Source organism: Cystoisospora suis (assembly GCF_002600585.1).
Source record: "Cystoisospora suis strain Wien I chromosome Unknown contig_1651, whole genome shotgun sequence".
NCBI lineage: Eukaryota > Apicomplexa > Conoidasida > Eucoccidiorida > Sarcocystidae > Cystoisospora > Cystoisospora suis.
The window spans coordinates 51,886-74,423 of NW_027154451.1; the positions used below are offsets into that span (position 1 = coordinate 51,886).

General features: G+C 47.1%; 1 protein-coding gene across 1 annotated transcript; it reads right to left on the reverse strand.

Moving 5' to 3' along the window:
• Positions 1–623: 623 nt before the first annotated feature.
• Positions 624–21,059, reverse strand: CSUI_003650 (rnb family domain-containing protein). The gene is made up of 11 exons (XM_068063846.1): positions 18,398–21,059; positions 16,664–17,829; positions 14,153–15,775; positions 13,407–13,565; positions 12,239–12,735; positions 10,023–11,059; positions 9,102–9,502; positions 8,390–8,525; positions 3,356–7,768; positions 2,761–2,817; positions 624–2,105 (listed from the first exon to the last, which is right to left on the reverse strand). The coding sequence occupies exons 1-9, from the start codon at positions 20,141–20,143 to the stop codon at positions 6,581–6,583; spliced, it is 7,953 nt and encodes a 2,650-aa protein (XP_067924185.1). The 5' UTR covers positions 20,144–21,059; the 3' UTR covers positions 624–2,105; positions 2,761–2,817; positions 3,356–6,580.
• Between the last annotated feature and the right edge of the window lie 1,479 nt (positions 21,060–22,538).

A 22,538-nucleotide genomic window follows, 5' to 3' on the forward strand; every position in this document is an offset into this window, starting at 1 on the left:
CACCAGGTGCCCGGTTTACGTTCCCACCCTCCGGCACGGAGAAAGCTACGATCATGAACCGGGCACCCAGCAGGTGTTGACCGGCCGTTTGGTTGTCTCAGTGCAATAGCAGATTTCTTCACCGTTGTCTCCAGGGGGTCGCCGACCGAAAGCGTGCCTTCGTTTCTTCTCAGCACAGTCTTTTTTCGGCGTCATGACGTAGCAAAGCTGCACGAATTTGATATGGCATTCGACTTCTGTTGAAGACTCTGGCTTTTTTGTAGTCGGTATCTTGTCTTGAATGTTCGCATGCGCAGCGCTGTCTTTTCTTTCCTCCCCGGGGAAACGGCGACACCCCAGTAAAATCACGGGTTGTGTCTTGTGGGTCAGTCACATTGCCGGGAGAACTTCTCCCAGAGTTCTACTCCCGTCGTCAATCACGCAATTCGGCTTTAGTCCTTACAGGTGTTCAATGCCTGAGGGGTCCTTTTATCAGAAGAAGCGGCTGCTTTTTTTTTAATTGTGGAAGCAGGCCATCGGAGATGCCTTGCTTAACACAGTCGGGCGTTGTATGCACACTTGTCTTCTCCCGCGGTCCCTACGGGGCTTGTAACAGAACAAATGAATTGCTTCAGGAGTTCTTAGTACTGATTTTTGGACTGTACGAAATACACTTTTCCCTCACACTTCTCAAATTTGTCCACATCTTCCCCCCTGAAAGAGTTCTTTTCTCATATCACGGTCAACTTGATGGTTGGGAGTCGCTACAGGACTCAGTGCGGCGTCCTGACAGTCAAACTTTCACTCCAGGAAAAGAAAGTGCTAAGAGAGCAGCCCATCCACCGACCCTGGATGGAGGGACGTCACCGCTGAATCGTTTTTCTTCATCTTCAATAGTTATGATACATGCACACCAACACTGTACTCTAACCGTGGAGTCTGTTTTTTCGTAGCGGGTCTTTCTCCTACAGTAGGAGAAAGCCGAAGATGGAGAAATGGAAGGAGAGCTCTTGTCATTCACTCCTCACACAGGCCGACGCGTCTCCAAATCTTCCATAGGCTCTTTTTTTGGCCCTTGTGGGACGGAAGAGGTTCATGAAGATGACTATGCAGAAAGAAACATGTCCTCATCACCGTTTCTGTCGCAGCAGTCATCTAATGCTAGCGAAGATCGATCTCAACCAGAAGGCAATACACCACAGCTAACTTCACCAGAGTCGCCTGTGCTTCACTTCTCCCGCCTTCCCGCGTCGGCGGAAGGCGGGAGAAGTGAATCCCAGCCTTCTTTCTCTTCCTCGGCTCCCTTCCTCAGTCAGGACCAAAATCAAACTTCTCTGTTGTTATCCTCCTTCTCACAAGATTCCCATCCTTACTCTACTACCACTTCTTTCCCGACTCCTGACACTCCTCCCTCGTTGTCTTCTTATTCCTCGGCTTCTCCTTTCTTAGCAGGTGGAAGAAGGAGAAGATCTCTACACTCTCCATGCTACCCAACGTTCTCTCGGCTACCAACGGCAGGCCATCAGGGCAGACGTCGACAAATTTCCGGATGTGGTCGGCTCCCTACTTACGATAACTCTGACGTCCGCAGTTCTATTCATTCTTGCCGCGACAGTAATTATAACGGTCACGCTGAAAATGAAAGCGATTTCCCTGCCTATGTTCTATCATCCTCAGAGAACCAACGGAGGAGAAGAGTCACGGATAAGATTCTCCCTGGCTCTCCTTCACAGCAACTATCTTACAACCAGATGATCGCCCCGGAAGATCACTGTAGATCTAGCCGACGGAGTCCGGGATCATCACGGCTTTCTTCTTGTTCTCTTCCTCTTTCGGATGGTATCACGATATGCACCCCTCAGCCAAGTACAAAATATCATACAGAACCCATCCAAGGCAATCCAGAAGTTATAACGCCTTCTACACCAATCGCTATTCTTTCTTCTTCCTCATTCTCTTCTGCCCCCTTGGCGTCACGACGTTACTCTACTATTTCTACGCACAACCCCAAGCGTCGGTACTCCTCCTCCGTCTCCTATCTAACGTCGTCTCCTCCTCTTCTTGACCATCATTGGAGCGTGTCGAAACACAAAGAACATATGATCTTGACACCTATCAAGAGCACTCTGTTTGATGAGTTCAGCAATACCACACAAACAGAGCAGAGAAACACGGAGAAAAGCTCTACCATCAAGACAACTCCAAGAGACGGGCCAGAAGGAGATCATTTTGTTTATCGTCATGAGTGTACGCCCCCGCCAGCAGAGACGGAAGGTGGTCAAAACAAAGACTTGAGTGGTTGTAACAGTTTGCGGATGAGAACGCCTGTCTCAGGGTTAGAGGGAGGTCTCAACAGTTCACAAGGTGAAGGAAAAGACGACACTGAGAATATGAAGAACGTAGTGAATGAACAGAGAAAAGGACCTCTTAACCAAAGAAAGAGGAGGCTATCTCGCGTGCTCGGGGATATAGTGGTGACGCTTGCTTCTTCGGCTGCAGGACTCCTCAGAACAAAGAAAACAGGCATCGATACTGACTGGTGTATAGACACGCCAAAGAATAAAGAGACCGACATACCTACATCAGAGACGGACAATGCATCAGTAGCACATTCACTGAGTCAGAGCATGCACTCTCCAGATGGACAGGGAGATGTGTTCAAGAAGAGAATACTGTCTCTTGGGGAAGTTAGGAGTCGATCCGATCACCCTTTTTCCAACCCGACTACGAGAGAGGACGGTGATCACTTGGGCGTACATACACCTGGGGGGGGTCACCCACCTCTTGGACAGGAGGTGAAGGAAGACACGGTCTTTGCAAATCAGTCACTGCGCACAACTGGCACAGACGCAAACAGAGGTGGAGAACTGGTAAAGGTACTAAATCGAGGGCGAAAACATATCCAGGGGGCGCGACTTCAAGACTTCCACAGAAAGGACTTTGAGTGTACAGATTCCTCCTTCTTCTCCCCCTGTTCTTCTTCGCGTAAAATCCGAAAGTATCCTTCCACGCCGTCACCCTCAAGAAATGCTAGTTTGCCTGAACAGTCTCCCGCTGATAACCATGAAACTTTCAGGACAGAATGTGCACGAGATGCACCAGAAACACAAAACAGCGAAGGAACAGAACAGATGACAGAGCCAGCAACTCCTTCAAACATGCCTACTAGGACTGAAGAGAAAGGAGACGCAGGCAGCCCGCTGGATGACAAAGCAAACGACCTTATGTGTTGTGAGAGTGGCGCGAGTAATAGATGCGACAACATGCATTTGCGAGAGAAGAATGATATGACGCCCTCTTCTACCCAAAAAGAAAAGTCCCTCATAAACAATACTGTAGAAAGACACGGCGATATATCTATTCCTCGATCGCCTACTTTGCAGACTGCTTCTGAAGCACTCGCAATCGAAGGGGGAAGCGAAAGGTCTGCAAAAAAAAGAGAGAGAGGAAGAAGTGGGCGCAACGACGAAGGAATTCAACAAGGAAAGTCCGCAGAGGTTGAAGAGCACACATTCCCATCATCAACTAATTCTTCTTCTTCCTGTACTACTACGAGTAGTACGACTACGGCACAATCGGCTGGTGAAGAGACGGAAAGCTTCCCCCCCCCTCTTGTTCTCCCTCCCATTGCCCCCCCTAAGCTAAGGCGAAGACGATCCAGCGGAGGAGCGATGAGGGCGTCAGCTTTCCTCTATACTGGTTGCAGAGATCTTGGAGAAGCCGCCACTGTGCGGGCATGGCTTGTGCGATCTCCAGCCTTTTCTGTGCATGGTCAAGAGAAACCCTCTGACATGTCTGGTCCTAAGAAGAGGAAAAAGTCTCTCAAGAAAGGCGAGGAGGAAGAGGAACAGGCGGACTATTCTTCGTTGCATTCCTCCTTGCGGTGTGTGAACACGGGGGGAGAAGATGGGAAAGAAGGAGAAGGCTCAATGGAGGGGTTGCAGGGTACCGTGGGTGATCAGACAGATAGCTATAAGAAAAACAGTGGGAAAGAGAATGAGGATGATATGAGAGGAAGAACTCTGAAAGGAGAGAGCCAAAAGAACATGGACAGCAGCAGAGGAATACAGACACTGCCGCAGACAGAAGAAGCAATGGAAGGAAGACAAGAAGAGATAGCAAGTAGCGAAAGAGAACAACGGGAAGAGGTCGAAGAAGATGACGATGATGACCTTACAGCCGCATATCGCTGGTTAGGCCCTGCCTTGAGTATTGAAGAAACCAAGCGCATGAGAGCAAAAGAAGAGGAAGACAGGAGGCAAAGACTCCTACTACTACTACAACAAGAAGAAGAGGAGACACGGCGGAAAAAAAGAGAAGAGGAAGAGAGAAGAAAAGAAGAAGAGGAGAGACACAGACAAGAGGAGGAGAGAAGAAGACGAGAAGAAGAGGAGAGACAAAGACAAGAGGAAGAGAGAAGAAGACGAGAAGAGGACAACAGACGACGAGAAGAAGAGAGGAGCAAAACTCAGAGCCTCAGTGTTCCTCATTCCATGGCAGCCATCCCTAACGTTATGGGGTCCTCTTCTATTTCATCTTATTCTTTTGCATGCGATCTCGATTCTTCTTCATCTTCGCAAGCAGCCGTCTTCCCCTCTTCATCATCGTCATCTGTATCCCTTGCGTCACCCTCAATACACCCCCCTCATTCTCACCATCCTCCTCCTTCTTCTTCTGCCTTCGTAGATGAGAACATGAAGGGCATGCAGCAAGGTCGCTGTCCCGCTGACTCTAGCACCGGTGCAGCCCAAGGAAGAGCGAGGGCTTTGCCTCGTCTTCGCATACGCAGAACTCCTCATTCACAAGAGTCAAGCGGCGAAAGAACAACTACCAGTGCTCCGTCAATAGACCCCCAAGGACCAACCCCTTTACCCATACCACCACCTGCTCCTCCAAGTCACATCAATGCACAACAGTCCTCTTGGTTTTCATCCACTCTTGCATCTAATCCTTTTGGCTTTACAGCTTCATCGATCTCTCCTCTCCCTGCTTCTTCCTGTTCTTCTCTTCAAGCACAAAACAACGAGGGAGAGAGTGGCGGTGGTGGTGGGGCAGGCATGAATGTCTTCGCTTTTCATCCTGGAAGAGGAGGTTGTAGTCGAGGGGGAGGGAGAAGAAGTGGTGCTCGGCGAGGAAGACGATAGGCGGTGGCGGAATTCCTCGCCTACTGTACATACGTTTTCACACGCCGTCGATCTGTGCATGTGTCTACGTTCGGAGAAGCTAAAACCGAAGTAGCAGGTGTGTGCAGCTAAAAGGCATGCCGTCGTGACTGGTGATTCCTCGCTCGTTCACATGGTGTGTAGGCTCACTTACAAGGGACACACGAAGAACGTACGGATGTCTGCTATAGACATACGCAGCACTGTGACAGAGGTAGTACAGAGAGTCTCTGTACAGATGGGATGAATGGCTGTATTGTATGCTGCAGGTGATCAGTGAAGACATCAGACAGGCTCACATGATGTTGTTTGTCGCATGCAGAATTATGTTTCTCTGTACAAGGGACAACAAAAATATACCAGGTGTACATACGCTTCAACTGGCTTTCCATACCTATCTCTACCTTGGCCCCACCAACTTGGATGCCTGATTGCATCTCTGTCTCTACATATGTATACCTATACGATATATGGAAAGACCTGAACGCGTATCTCGTCTCTGTCTCTATGTACGTATGGAACCTGTGCGATGCATGGAAAGGCCTTAACACATATCTGAGCCTTTTTGACAGTCCCGGCCGCCCATTCGTTTTGTTGACAGATAGAAGGTGGTTTCTACTCTTTCCACCTTTTCTCGTGCATATGTGGAGAGAAGAAGAGACGAGAAAAGCCCTAGCCTTGTGACAATGATGCAGGCGTGCATGCATGCATGCATGCGCCTCCTTTCTTCTGAATCTTCTGTAGTTCGTCTTTATTTTTTCCCATGACTCTTGAACCCCATGAAAACAAAGACTGTCACTTCTTCACTCTTTTAGAAACTTGAGCTCGTTGCTCCGATTGCTTGTCCTCTTGATCTTCTTCGAAGAATCCCTTGATTGAAGAACCAGTAACTATGGGAAGTGTTAAAGAAGCTCTGAACGCGTCTGCCAAATCTCTTCAGAAAGTTGGGGAGTCGAGAAGAATCGAAAAAAGAACTCGAAGGAGAGTGGGGGGAAAACAAAGGCGTAGAGGACGATACTTGTTCTTCTCAAATACATGATGCATGTCCGATTGAGGGGTGTACACACACATAGCAGGATGGGTGACAGCCCTGAAACGTTTACACTTCCAGGAGAGAGAGCGCGATCAACCATAGGAATGAAGTAGAATAACAAGAAGAGGTGCCCCCCTTGAGAAGACACATCTATTCTTGAATTAGCTTCGTAAAAAGTTCACACGAAACACAAAGAACTCCGACAGACTACATTGATACTGCATGAAAGAGAGAGATCATGCATGCAACTAACAACCATCACTCCTAGAAAGCTGGTAAAGAACGCAGGGGGGTGTTCCTCATTAAGAAAGAACCTTTCGTCTCGCCCAGCATATAGAAGAAGAACCAGGTAGGAACAGACGCGGAGGAGGTACGTCATCCTAGTGTTAAGAGAGAGAGAGATCACTCACTGCGTTCTACCACAAGTCCTATCATCGCTACTGATATCCTGTATATCATCTTTTTCTCCAGCAGTTTCTTCTTCAACTCTTTTCCAGAAAGGCAGTCTGACTGTCCATTGAGATTCTCCTGGAACAATGAGAACCTGTATGCGTTGAAGAACTCGAAGCTTTCTTGTCTCTTCTTCTCTCCATACTTCACGTGAGAAGCTTCCTTGTAACAAACTTTTCGACTCAGCAGACATTGAAGTAGAAGAAGAAGAACAAGAGCACGAGGGGGATGAGGGGGGAGCGGGCGAAGACGAGAGGGAAGAGAAGACCGTGACCGGAGGATGAGAAGAAGAATAAGACAATGACGGAGGGCTGGGGGTGGTTGGTATTGTACTATCAACTAGAGGATGACTCGGAGAAGGAAGAGAAGATGCCAATGGGAGTACGAGACGGCGTACATGAATCGAGGTTACTTCATTGCAGCCACGATTCTTGTTATCTGCCTTGGGGTTGTTCTCTCTTTCTTCTTGCCTTACCCATCCTTGCTTTTTTTCCCTGGTGTCTTCACAAACCTCATCTACATCGTCTACATGCTCAAGGCCTAATGTAGCTAAGCTCATACTACGTGTGGATTGTAAAAGAGGTATGTATATAACTAACGCGGCTTTATTCTTTTCACTGTTCACAGCGGCAGCATTCTTTCCTTCCTTCGACGTTGTCTTCTCCTCTTCTCCTCCATCTGTATCTACAGCCCTCTCCTCAAGCTTCAACTTGTTCTCTTTCTTATCGTCATCCCCATGGTTATGGAGCGTTTCTTTTGTTCTTAATACATCTCCTAGCCTTTTATCACAGTCTATCTTATTGAAATGCTGATCCTCATCCATGTTTTCTGTGCCTCTCCCTTCAATGGGCGTAGACAAGGGCGTTACTGTTTCTTGAGTCTCTACTTGGTGTAGGATAGAAGTAGCTGCAATAGGGACACCTTGAGAAGTAGGCTGCTGCTGTAGATGTTCTACTCCGTCATCTGCATTCTCTTTGCTTTTCGAGAAATGTGAAGGGAGAATGATCTTTAGTATTGTGGCATGGGAATATAAGAGCCCTTCAGGTTGATGTCTTCGTAGATAGGCGTTGAAGTACCACGACCGGAAAGTCATCTGAGCTTCATCAGCCTTACGACTGTTCTCGTTACACTGCTTGCATGCGCGCTGTATACGCAGAGTTGGAGAGAAAGTCATAAAAGGAGTCAAGACAACACACGGACAGATTCCGTATAAGCAAACAGACTTGAATCAGCTACGCGAGAGATCCTAAGATGTATATCCATACGAAAGGTACATATATGAACGTCGTCTAGATGGCAAAGCTACAGACCTCTTTCCAAATCGATTCGCTTAGAAATTCAACTAATTCTACGCATTATTATCGACTTTCCGAAGTGTTACCGCCGGACATATGCATGTAGTAGGTAAACATAGATACACACACATCCATCCATACATACGCATTCCCCTCATGTTTGTCTACAGCAACAGATGTATACCTTTGCCTATACGCTTCTCGACGACTAGAATATATGTGTGCAAACAGATCTGCGTTGACCCCCGATGCGGCAAGAAGCTTCATTACCGAGTTGTAGTGTTCATGAGAGATCCTGTGCAACAAGCGTTAATATCTCTATACGACGGCGTGTAGACGTGGGGTGCCGCGGAAAAGATACACTCACGCAGACTGCGTCAGACTTGTCGAGAAAGGAGCTAAGTGCAATGGACACGCTATCTGTACAAGGCGAAGGGAACGCCTCCTCCGTCTTTGTTACTGAGCTTTACCTGGAGAGTATCAATAGGGACAGTTAAGTCATCTCCTCGGAGATACTTGGAAAGTATGCGATGAATATGAAGATCTGCATACCGGCGTATCGGAGAAGTAAAATGCATGTAACTCGAGAGATTCAAGGCCCAATGTCTGAAAAAGAAAGGAGAAGACCGGAGAAAAAAAGACAGTCACAGCTCTCCCTTACAGGTGTCGCATCTTCTTTCTAATTCCATTGATTACCCTTATCGTTCGTTACTATCACGAGGGGGTGGACGACTACCCTTCTACCTGAACAGCCCTCGGTCACGGGTGACGAAAGACTCTCTTTGCATTTCTCTCTCTCCACACGTTAACACACCTATACCAAGTTACAGTCACACGCCTATGCAAGAGACCTCCATTCGCACAGAAATACAACCGCAGGCTTCCGCTTCTCTTCCTTTCTCTCTCCGTCCTTCTTCTCGCTTTCTGTCTTGAATGCATGTAACTACGAAACTCACCCGTACTTTAGCGACGTGTGCTTGTTTCCTACCTATATATACATATATATATGAATGTGTGTACGTTCGTATTTGGACACCCGTATATAAAGAGCTGACCATTCTCGAACAAGACATGACGCTGTTATCACCCTCTCTCTTCCTCTCTCTTTGAATCGAGGTATACGGACTATGGAAACGTACGATGTAGAGAGAGACAAGACAATCATTTTCGCGCATGACTTACGAAAACTGAGAGTCCAAGGGGATAGGGGCATTACTACCGTTGTGGTGATGCTTCTGATCGGGGGGATGCGAGAAGGAAGATAGAAAGTCATCACGTGCATGCGAATGTTGAGTGGCTTTAGTTCCATAGTCCTTCTCATCCTGCGCCATCTCTACGATTCCCCCCTTTCCTGACGCCGCGTCACTTTCGTGAGCGACATTTCTGCTAAGATACAAAGACGTAGTAGTAGTAGCAGAAGAAGAAGAAGGCTCTTCCCGTCTATCAGTGCGTACACGCTTCTCTTTCGAACTGAGAGAAGACGGTTGTTCGGATGAGGAAGGAGAGGCGCTCTTCAAGGACATCATCGGAGAGACATACTGAGCTTGAGAAAAGTATTCTTGCAAAACAGAAAAGCATAAAGCCTGCAGTGATGACGAGAAAGAAAGAAAAAGACAACCACAGAAAGAAGATCTATCTGGACACAAACAAGAGCAGTAGCTTCATTGCAATGCCATAGTCCAGTCATATAAGACTCTTGCATGTAGATGTGTACGTACTTGGATTATACTAAAGCATATGATTCAAAGGAGTTGTGCATATGCCACGCTTAGATCTACACAGAGAAAAACTTCTTTCTTGAGGAAGTCCTTCCGTGAGGCAAGCCACGATTCATGAGAGCGATTAACTCCATCTCTCCATAATACGTACAGCATAATTAAGAGATGTACACGTACATATGTCTATAGAGATATGCATATGTATGTATCGCCCAGCTCATACAGAACCATATGTACCCTATGGGCGCATACATGTATGTATCTATATATACTCCTGTCTAATGCTTTATGTGCGATATAAGTGAGGCTGATAAGACCTCTATGAAAAATACCCACATCAACAAATCTTGCTGCTACAACAGGCGTATCATTGTGTCTCACATACGTTATAAACAGGCGCATCCATACGAGAGCTACAGAACTCCAAGACATGTCCTAATAGAACTCCTTTGAGATCTTGTTGATCATCTTCTCTTTGCTCTTCATCCTTCTCTTCTTTCTGCTTTTCCTGTTCCTCTTCTGTGCATGCATCAGTGCAAGTTCGTGAGACGAGCTTGTTTTTTTCTTCTCTACAGAATTCACTCCATAGCGATGCTCCCATGAGTGACCTGAGATACTTAACAGCCTCAAAGTTACTATTCGAATGCTGACGTAGTAGACCTCCAAATACACTCTCCTGTTGAGGTGAAAGCAAGGGGAGATTCTCGCTTGTCCCCCCAGTTCTTCCCTCTTCTTCGTTAAGAGTACGTGAACCTACTTCTCTACCTTTCTTTCTTTCCTGTTCTTCTTTATCTTCTTCTCTTCGTCCTTGTCCATCTGGATCATCAGTCTTTCTGCTCATCCTGAGTGACCTTCTTGATCTGTTCCTGTCTTCTTCTTCTTCGTCATTTGATTTACTCTTCACATCGAAGGAAACATCGGACGATAGTACCACTTGAGACTGCTCTTTACTCTTCTCATCTTTCTTCGCTGATAAGCCGTTGCCTTCTGTCCTTTCTGTAAAACTAAAAGGCGATGTTTGGTCATCCCTAGTGTACCTCCACTGCTGTTCTTGTATCTCTGCATGTTGCCTGTTCTCTCTTTCCTTCAACCTCGTATCTCTTGAGCTTTCTTCATGTAATCCGTGTGTACCACCTCTCCGTGCATGCTGCTGTCGACCAAGCGCTCGAGTCCCTGCGGACAAGATCTCCCTGGCTACACAATGATTAGCTAAGATCATGCATTCCTCTACAAGTGCGTGAGAGAGAGAGTGATTCTCTTCGATGATATGAAGCCTCTTAGGTTTAAGGTGGACTGGATGCGGTTCAATATACATAGATAGCTTTCCTGCACTTGACAGATGTAGAGCTCCTTGTTCCCGCCTTAAAGCTTTGCGACGACTCGTAAGAAGATGAAGAATCAAAATATCTCTGGAGATTTCACCTATCAAAGGAAAGACCAAGGCCAATCAAGTCATCACAGAGGAGAACTGTCTTCAGAGAAGGAGAAAGAAGGAGGGCTGAAAATTAAGACAGGAGTAAATTGCAGCACGGAGAAAAAGTCGCGACTGAATGGTATGTGTAGACACATCACGAGAGAGAAAGTGTAGAGTCTGAAAAAGACTCTTCAGATTTATCTCGGATGATCTGGGTAGCTACACATAGGAAACGTGACCGGCATGAATTCATACCCACCTATATGCTTATCGCTAAGAGAAGCACAGAGACGAACTACACTTCTCTTCGCCTGTTTCGCATCTATGAATACATATCAACACCGAAAGATGTATACGCGCCTGCAGGTGGACATCTAGATGGCGTGTAGAAAGACGTGAGGACGGAAACAAGTCTATCAATGTCTATGTGCGTAAGGCGGCCTGTGAAAAGTGTAGAAAAGGCATTTGAAGGAATTCAATAGAGTAAGAAAAAGGAAAGACCCAATCTCGAGTCTCCATGGAGAATCCACCAGGGTACTAGGCATCACCTACGATAAGACACAAATGATTAAGAAAAGGTGTTAAGCAGGTATGCAAATCTCAACTGACGCCGACCGCAATCATTTGTGGAGACCTTCGTGATAAAGGGAGTGTCTCCTCCATTGAGTGTTCTTCAAGAACGGGGACCGGAGAGAGACAGACACGTGTATTGTCGTGGCTCTCTCTTGATACGCGAATGCGATGACCCGGAGAACCTAACTAGCTAGCCATCTCTAATGTAGAGTTTCCGCTCTGCATTATACACTCGCTGCATATTTATATACAGGAGCTCACATAGACGGTTACACATGCATATATGAAGGAGTGTAGAAAACACCTCCATATGAAGATCCTACTACTCGATTCATGGTATGGTACCCCGCTGTACAGACTGCCTTAAAGGCTTTGTCGATAGACGGCCACAGCACAACGGGCAGAGACATGAAAAGAGGGCTCACCGGGGCATCTGCCCCCTCAAAGTGTCTCTTCAAATAGCTTTCTTGCCTCAATGCAGATGTGTATCTACGTATTATCGCGAGGCTTTTGTTTCTCTAAATACATGATATCCATGTGTATCAGGCCACTGGTACAGAGAGAGACCTACGTCAAAGGTAAGAAGCTTCTCTCAAATTCCTAAGAGCACTTACAAGGGATTCCAAAGTCTTGAGCTGTGCTTTGAAGAACACCGGACAAGTCACTTTTTCTCTGACGCCATTCTTCTGTATTCTTCACGAGCCACTTCTCGTCCTCCTTTACTACAATCTCTGTCTCTCTACATCTGTCTTCTTCATGACTGTTCTTCTCCAAGCTATTCAATGCCCGCCCGCATTCTTTATCCCCTATGAAAGACGGATGACAGGTGGGAGAGGATCTGTAGGGATTGCGAGAGTAAGAAAAGGGAGGAGCATGAGAAATCAGTAAGTTCCAGAGAAGAGGATTCTCTAAGCTAAAATACTCCGGTGAAGCACTATGTAACTTTCGCAAGTCGCCAACAGACTTCTGTCGGTCTTCTCGTATGGATAAAGAAGAAGTAGAATAGCGGAGATGACGTGGAGCAGGACTTGTACAAAGACACGGTGCCTTCGCGAGAGAGCGCCGAAGAGTCCCCAAGAAAGCATCGACTTGTGAGTAGTCCAGGCGACACCTGAAGACAAAAGCAGGAAGGAAACAGAACCAGGATGCGAAGGAAGAAAGAAGGAAGACAACTCAAAACAGAAGAAGAAGAAACGAGGTCGGAAAAGATACGAGAAGAAAGAAAGGGAGGAAGCTGAACGACTTGAAAGCGAGAAGGGGGGACTTGGGAAGGCCAGCCATGTCTGTCTATCGCACACGGTTGTCTAAAGGTCGGCTTGATCCTTCTATCGTGATCAGTCCAACGGCAAAGGTAAGCCTCTGCTCTTCTGCGGACCATGGAGGAAGTAGAGGCTGCGGATGGCGGTGACGATGGCTACACTGGGAATTGAAGAGAAAAGTTGGCACCTGGCAAAAGCATAGGCTACCGACATTCAGCTAAGAAAAAGTTCTCTCATCCGAAGAGCAATGTGGAATACAGCATTTCTCCGCTTTTTATAGTCAGTCACGCTATGATACAGATGACGGTTGCTTTCTTTGGGTGAGGCAGCAAGTTCTATCGTTCTTCAGCCACCAAGTAGCTACGTAGAAGAATAGAAAGAAGGAGAAAAGAGAAAGAGGTTTTCGAGATTCGCCGGAATGACCACGCGCAACATAGAAAGGATACGCCTGGTTGAAAGGTGAGGTCGTCTAATAGACGTGATCTATGCAACACATCAGAAAATGAGTAGATCATTATCGTACTCTGTCTTGATAAGAGTCTTGACAAGAAGAGGCGACGGTCTAGAGAGAAGTTCTCCGTTCTCGTCAAGAGCCATGAACATGGAAAAAGCTAGGCGATCTTCATTTGGAAGGAGAGAGCAAACACCTTCACTTAATGGCGAGGGAAGCATCGGGAAGACTCTGAGGAAAAAAGACAGTCAGCGAGAAGAAGAAGAAGACTCTTTTTGCAAAAGGACAATAAGGCACAATGGAGAAAACAAGATAGTAGACAGACGGAACAAACCGAATCAAGACGACTACTATCACATGGGCGGATAGGTATACACGCAACGACCAGGACGCTCAAGCATCACTAGTAAGAGCTATGAATGTCTGTTACCTTCCTATTTACATGTATGTGCTTGGAACCCTAAACACGTATATTTGCGTACCTCCGTTGCTCCGCTTATCTGCACATATGGATAGATAGATATATAGATATAAAGAGATAGATACATGATATAGACATGTATGTACGGGATGTATATATACAGTACACACGTATATATATGTACGATGTACTTTTATGGTATGTATATACTATGTATGGTAGGTATGTAGACGTGTATGTATACATATATAGAGAGAGATATATATGCGGGAAAACAAACTACTTCGGTTCCCCAGAAAGCTCTGGGAGAAGTGTACTGTAGATGGAGAGAATTTTGTAAGAGAGAGAAGTCCAACGAGAGAGTTTGCGAAAAGCCTTTCCAGTACTAATGATTTACTTTGCATCGAGATAGACAGTTGTCGCTCTTTCAGCTGCAGCAGCATCGAGATCCGATCCTTCCTGTACAAAGTGAGATACATCGGCCACATGCACCCCTATCTCAAACGTAGTCTGTTCCTTATGTCGTTTTTCTTCCTTTTCTCCGTCTGTCTGCTCCCTATTCGTCTCGCTTCCTTGTAAAGCTTGCAGGTAACAAGAATCTGACAGGTCTTCTCTTCCATAAGTAGAAGCCTCGCATCCATTCTTGGAGCTAGCCGAAGAAGGACAGGAAGACAGCCCCTTCCGTAGAACGATACTGATGGCGTCATCGAGATCTTTGGCTGTTGGCGGGTCGATAGTGAAGGCACGCAGTGACGAAGTAGAATACTCGACAGGCCGGACAGAGGAAGAAAGAGATGACGGGGGAGACGAAGCATAGAAGGAGATATTGAGAGATGGGAAGGAAGACAGTGGAGATCCTTCAAGAGAGGATGATGCACGCAGACAACTTGGCTGCAGACGGTCGTGATGCTGTTCAGAAGGACTTTGTTCTTCTTCATTTTTATCTGGCAGATATCCACGAGCTTGCTCTTCCTTCTTTTCCGTCTTTCTTCTCTCATCCAAGGAATCGATCTGAGTGCTAGCACTCCTCTTCTCTGCCCGTCTTTCTACCTGCTCTTCGATTCTTTGCGTCTCTTCCCCCTTACAAAGAATGTCTTTCCTTCTTATCTTCACTTCTTTTTCTCCTCCACTCACGTCTTCGCTCATCTCTAGGTTCCTATTAGAGACAAGATTCGTTCGACTACTCCTGCTGCGACACTCGACCTGTGTGTTGTTGTCTCCCTTCATCTCCAGTCCCCTTTGGCTGTCATCGATTCTGAGGTGAGGACGACAATCGAGACGATAGTTATCATTTTCAGCCTCGACTAACCATAGAGGTTTGCGTCCACTCGTTTTACTCCCCGTTGATTTCGATAGCCTCTCTTCCAAGTTTTGAAGGATCTCTTGTGGAAAACCTTCAGCATGAATCAGGCCTTGCATATGAAGGGTCGATAAAGCTTCACCTAAAATATCTTCCTCTCCTTTACCTCCTAAGCAACGTGACGTCTCGTCGATAACTCCTAAAGGACAGGCGTACCGCGACCCCCAGCCTCCTCGGCCAATGACCACGAGAGCTGAGGAAAGGGAAGAGGAAGAAAAAGAAGAGGGAGAACAAGAAGAAGAAGAAGCAGAGGGCGAAGAGAAGGGAGAAGATGTAGGAGAAGCAGGAGAAGGAGATAAAGAGGGTGAGATTGTTGCGTCAGAGTAGCGGTCGGGTACTGAGCTGTTGTCTTTCTCTGACTCCTGACTACCTGCCCATACAGTAAGAATCGAACGTAACAGAGGTGTAGGGTGTAAGCGAGATTTCATACTTCCCCTTTCATCTTTGAGAGAGGGCAACGAGACAGACGAGGAACAAGGGAGAGAAGATGACGAAGAAGAAAAAGGAGGAGGAAGAGAAGAAGAGCATCTATCAGACGATCGTGAGTCATGCGAAGCTAACAGGCTGAAAGCATCCGGTCCAGGATTGAATTGTTTGTCAGATGGGAGAGACTCGAAAAGAGAAGCAACAGGAATGAGAAAGGGAGGCAGCCGAGAATCTCTGAAGATGAAACAAGAACAGAAGCAAGGAAGAGAGACACTACCACATGAAAAGAGACAATATAGCCGATAAGGGGAGTAAGCGCCCGTTTCCACACTTGAAAAGAAGAGAAGAGAAACATCAATCAATATGGCTGTGAGAAGACAAGAGTGTCGACGACCATAGCAAAGAACCGCATAATGATGAATCTGAACTACATGCAAGGAATCTTTTCATTCAGTGAACGAAAGGGATGACGTGCTCAGTGTCTGTACACATTAAAGGTCTTCATGCACAGCTTCTGTTGCATGCGTTACACGTCTTCCACACTGCAGATAAGCTCCTTCATAGAGTTGCCCGGCCCTACCGGAAAGGAAGGGTGTTGAGGCTGCATCTAGAAAGATATTGTGCAGACAGCATATAGATGAAGCTATAGAGAGCATATATGAATACACCGACAAAGCCAGATCTATCTGTATACACAGGGTTTGGGATTTGGAGTGTAAAGGAAGAGAGCGAGACCACGAGCGACGTCCATGCAGATAGTTATTCTACAGGGAATTTCATGTATGCGAGATGCCCAAGCATTCTCCTTGTATCCTCTGGGTACAAACGTTCATGTCAAAGCTGTTGGTGTTGATGCATGCGTCACGTTGAGTAAATCGAAAGAAAGCGACCCACCATGTGTATTCGTAGAATTGTGTTACATGAATGTGAAATGCCAATTTCCATTAGTAGCCTACTCCCTATCTCTACACATGACAGACGAAGACCTGATGAAGAAGAACGAATGCAGCCTAGGTACATAGAAGCTAGAGAACTTAAAGCAAGCGTCTCAGCAATCGTGAAGTGTCGATAGAGATATGGCTATGTCACTATACCTCGATAGGCTCTTCCTCATACACCTACCGTGGTTGTGCTTTAAGATAAAGGTTCCCCGTGTACCTATCACCATTGCCTCCACGCTCTCCTCCTGCATCTACATTAGACGAACAACTGGCGACATCTCGATTGTCTTGAGATTTCATCGTACTTCGGTGATTCTCCCTCATTGTTCTTTCCTTCCTTCGCCCAACATTTCTTCCTTTTTCTTCTTTTTCTTGTCCGTGCTTGTCTCCATGTTTCGCAGCATCATATCCTTCGACTCCCGTCATTCCGCCCGAGGTAGGCGTGGAAGCAACAAGAGAGCGACTGCTAAGAAACTTCCTGAGTGTATCATACTGAGGGGGAATCACACACACCAGTCGGCTTGTGTCTCGACTCCTAGCTAAGATACGCACAACTCGACCTGTAGAAAGATACTCAAGTTTCTTCTGCTGGTCTTTACCACATTTGACGGGCTCTTTAGAGTCACCTGCCGTCTTCTGTGTGTTATTCTCTCTAGATGAGTGTTGTTGTTCTTCACATCCATGTGCCGTCTGCAACGAAGATTCCTTCAAGACCTGCCGTGAAGAGGGATCTTCACTCTTCGGCTCTTCCCTCTCTCCTTCCGTCTGTCCGATACGTCCGACTTGACCGACTGTACCATCAGCTTTAGAAACACTGAAAGAGCTCGGAAGACACGCATCCTCAGTATCGGAGAAAGAGTGTGGAGTTAACGAAGTAGTAGACCCGGGACAGGGGGATGACGAGGAGCTATCAGAGTTGTGAAGAGACAGAGATGGTGGAGAAGAGCGTGCCGAAGAAACAGAGGAGAGACAGCAGGAGGAGGAGGACGTGGGAATGGTAGTAGTAGTAGTCGGGGATGAAAGAGAAGAGGGCGAAGGTGACGTTAGAACGCCGCGAAGAGATAGGAGATGCTCTGAGTAGAATCGCGGAAAGAATGTGACAGCTACAAGATCTCCGTGGAGCGCTCTATTACGCGCTACAAATCCTCCTAAGCTGAACTGCAGATAGGTCTTAGTTGAAGGATCTTGTGGAGAGAAGTATTTTGATTGAAGGTCTGAGTCAGTAGAAGAACGAGTATCTTTGCTGAAGAGTAATGGCGGAGACAAAGGAGAATGCAGATGAACTTCCTTGTAAGGAACAGACGCCCGGATTGCATCGGGGCAATGCTCCGGGTTAACCAATACGACCTACATACATAACGCACATATACATACTTACAGATACATACATACTCATACATCCATACATAGATACATAGGCGAATGTGAAGATCCATATCTTTATACCATACGTGAACATTCGTTATGAGGAAAATACCACAGGAAAACCGAGGAACACCAGCAGGCGTCTACGCTCCCCACATGCATTACCGTGCCTTCACCTGCATGCACAGCCAGCCATGAAAAAGGCGTGGACGGAACTGCCGATGAAGTCCACGCATTTTCAGAGGGACGACTTCGACAGCCATTCTCGACTGAACAGGCCCTGGAGACAAAATCGAGACAGGAGCCCATATAGAAAGAGAAGAAAGAAGAAACCCACCTCTTCCGAGTGGACGTAGGACTGAGATGTCGACATAAGAGACGATATCTGACCGTGTCTATACGCCTGACCGGAGGCAGTACAAACAGGAAAAGATAGGTGTGGTATAGCACTGAAGGTTTCTCCGGCAAGAAAAAAAGTGTAGTGAAGAAGATTCGTCAGTCCCTTTCTTCTCTCTTTCCCTTCTCTATTTCCTAAAGGAGAGACACTTACCGCCCGATCTGTCTGGAAGGCAGCAATCTGCAGTAAACCTATAATTAGCATTCCTTTCTCTAAACCGTCCTTTACACCTTTCTCTGACCAGTGAGATTCAAACGTGATACTATCTCCCTCAAAGTGACTCCGGGCAACAGGAATCCTGCCTTTCCTTCCTCGTCTTTCTTCTTGCTTTGTTTCTTCTTCTCCTATCATTCCTTGTTTCTCTCGTATAGCAGTGTTCATAACCTCCTTAACAGTTGTGTGAGCTTCAGTCTGAGAACAGAATTTGACTGGTGAGAAAGATGAAGACACTCTGAGACACCCCCCGACCCCGGCTCTTCTTCGTCTCGGTGGGGGAGACCGACTTGATGTAGTACTACCAGGTGTATGTACACTTGGAGGAGCACGCGTCTCCTCTCCTGCTTGCAGATGTGAAGATACGCCTCTGTTGATAAAACTCCTCTTATTTCCCTTCCTCGACGACAAGGGAGAAGAAGCAGAAGAAGCACTTGGTCTGGAACATGCGCCTCCGTCCCCCCACGAAGAAGACGTACTGAGAAAGGGACTAGCCGTCCCGTGTGAATGCAACGATGGGGTTTGAAGAAACGGCATGACAGGAGAAGACGAAGAAGCAGAAGAGGTTTGAAGATCGATTGTTTGGAGAAAGGGAGAAGAAACAAATCGATTCTCTTGACAAGGACTCTCGCCTACCAGTCTCGGGGAAGGCGTCATGATATGACCAGATGGAGAAGTTGGGGGAGCAGGATGACGGTAAGAAGGAAAAGACACACGACACGGGTGAGGACAGGAAGCACTTGGGTCAAGGCCTGCGTGTGAAGGAGATGCAGAAGGACCGGATGAATGGATGTAAGGAGTAGGAGATGACGGGACACTTGGTGAGTGAGAAGAAGGTGGACATACCCCTGACGACGACGAAGGAAAAGAAGAAGTTCTCCCTTCTGTCTTCCGTCCATTATTTTCGTAGTAATAAGAATAACGAAGGAGTGTCTGGTGGAGAGAGCGAATCTGTTGAACTAGCTGAATCAGATATGCTTGTTCTTGGATGAGTTTGTCGACACACTGCTCTCGTTGATGGCTCTGCCCCTTGGAGTGAAGAAGAGGAGTTGACATAGAGGAAGAAACGGAACGGAGAGAACAGGAAGGGGGAAGTGCCGAGGAAGAAGAAGAGCAAGAAACATTAGGCGTGGCAGATTCCTTTTCCTGTCCTCTTTCAATCTCTTCATGGCTTGCCCCCCCCCTGTTGCGCTGTCCATTGGTGTCCTCATAAATAGCTTCTGCTATCCTTCCTCTCTGCTTTGTTTCGTCCTTCTGCATAACCTCCTGACACTCCTCCGCGTCGCTCCTTACATAGTCGCAGGGTGCTTCAGATCGCCTACGCCTCTCAGGTTGTTGGCTTTTTGCGGAAATACTACGAGATGATAGTAGAAGAGATAAAGTTGTTTGTCCTGAGCTTTCTTCGGAAAACGACGGAGACACACAGGAGAGAACAGAGCGACTACCATTGTGAGCTCTGCGTTGTATGATTAGGTCTCCGTCAAAATGAAAAGAGGGAGAGGAGGACGAACAAAATCTCCTCCTATTCTTCTTCTCTGCTGGATGAGAATGGGCACAGACAAGCTTCCTATGAGACGCGCGGGAGAAAGAATTGTGGTGTAGGGGCCTCCCTGTAAGGGGCAAGACAGTACTGCTGCACATGCAACACCCACGCCGACTACATTCTGAAGAAACGGGTCTCATCATCTTGTCCGAGAAATGGTCGTGGAGACAGAGGGAGCACACATCCGGGACAGATGGCCGAAAGAGCTATAAAAGGGACAGAAGGGGCTTTCGTCTCTGTCTGCCGGGATGACACATAGGCAAACAGATGAAGAAAGACATGTTCGAACCTGAGAAGCCTTATCGTATGAAAACAGGAGTGTGAGGGAGACACAAGAAGAAAGGTGATAATGAGGAGAGAGTAGGAAAAAAAGAGTTTCTCCCAGCTCTGCAAACACGGAAAGAACAGCAATCCAAAAAAGGAGAGTAGAGATCAAGGCTGGGTGCGACAGAGGAGGTTCCCGCGAAGAGAATCTTGGAGCTCTGCTAGAGGTTGCATGTCTCTCAGCAGGAGACCAGGGAAGTAACAAAGCTCCTGCTTTGTCGCCTCATTCTTGCTGAATCCAAACAACAGTAGGAGAGTGAACTGTCGCACTAAGTGAATACTTTCCTGGACCTTCAGCTGTATCTCCACATCAAGTTAAAGGCGGAGAGTGGTACACAGGAGAGCGGGAGCGAAGAACAAAAAGCTATTGCTTACTTCTAGTCGGTCACCACAGGTACGCGGATGTGTGAATAGCTATGTAGATATGTATTTCAGAGGGTTTGAGAGAATCTCGTCATCCCTCTTTCTCATCGCGGACCCTGAGGACTCGGAGGTGAAGGCCGTAGGACTAAGCTGGTAAAAACATCGGCTGATGCTCCTAGGAAAGGACAAGAAAGAAGATAGAAGGGCTGTAAGTGTGCTGAGCTGGCAAGGAGAACAACTATGGCATGACGATGCCCGATCTTTCATCGCCTTCCTGCTCATCTTCTTTCTTAGGAAGGCGGATCAAGAAGGAAACGAGGAAGCGTTCGCCACGGGGAACACGACAAAGGCAGAATGACATTGCTCAAAAGGAGAACAACAAAAATAGAGGGAAGGTGGGCAGTAAGGCGGTATTCTGTCGTTGTCGAGAAAAGGGAAGCAACCACCTTGCAGAAAACAGAATAGAACAGCAACATGCGCATGCAAATTTTGCTTCACGGATCAAGAATGCATCAGAATTGATACCTCCTGGCTTATTCGTCCCCAGCTTTTCTGCTGTGCTTATTGGTCTTTCGGTAGTGGCGCATATCCTGGGTGGTAGTTGTGCCTTTCTAGTTTTCCTGCATCGAAAGGAAATACATCGGATTGTTCCGTAGGCAGTTGGGAAGGCATGCACGCATGTGGATAAAGAAAAGACTACTTGGCTCTTTCGTTGTCATCACGACGATAAGATGAACCTCGACGACTGTGCGACGATAAGATGAACCTCGACGACTGTGCGAGGTATCCACTTCAAGACAGTCTAACAAAAGGCAGCTCGGAGGGGCAGCGTTTTCTTGGTTTCTGCTTGTCGGTCTGTACTTGTCAACACGGGTAAACACGGGACTGTCAACACTGTCTGAGCCTTTACTGTGTGCTCATCGCAGACCTCTACCCTGTGGCGCCCGTTCCTTCTTCTCCTCTTGCCGTCTTCTCCCAAATGCCTGCCTGCTACTCCGGAAGTAATTCGGCGGATTCAGCTGTATTTGGGTATACAGGTCTTTTCGTATCCCTCGATATATCTGGTAGCTTGGACCATCTGTTATGAGAGCATCCCGAGTATCTCTGCACACATCCCCCGTCCGTGGTGTAAAGAAGCCGGTCAGTGCAGCTCTCCACCTCGTCGTCCTGAGAAGGAGAAATGCAGCACCAGAGTCTCCATGCTGTTGTCCAGGCATTCAGTAAGCGGAAGATGTCACGTTCACACTCCTCTCTGAAGTTGTTTCTCATCGGGAAAAGAAGTTACTTCTTCGTTTGATCTCTGAAGGTTTTGCAGAGTATCTTTCATGCCAATCTATTCCACTGCCTCTTCATCGCTGATAGAACCTAATGCTACTCGTATACTACATCGTTTCACCCCACTCAGCTTGCTTGCATAACTGTTCTGTGGAGTTGGTCACGCCTTCAGCTTTGCTGCATTCGTTGGCGCATGAGAATCGAAAGTAGATAGTCAGTCCGTTGCAGCTCACTGGCTATCTCTTTGGCTGTCAGGTCTCAAAAAAAAGTGTCATCTCTACTCGGAGCAAACAGGGAAAATGCCTCTTCGGAACCATATGCCGGGCCGCCCAACCCCCCCTTGTCTTTCTGCGTTCTTTCCTCGCACTCGTGGTAGTCGACGTACACGGACCCAGCTTACCATTTTGTAGCAGTTCCATTGTTCCCTGTGTCCGTAGTGCGCTTTCAGATTGCTTGAACATTTTTGCCCTTATCACGAGCTGTAAACCTTCTGAATCTCCTCAGCGCTACAGTCGCTGATGATCTCAGCGAAGCGCCGTTCTCCTCGAAAGCAGTCTCCATTCTTGCTCGGTAGAT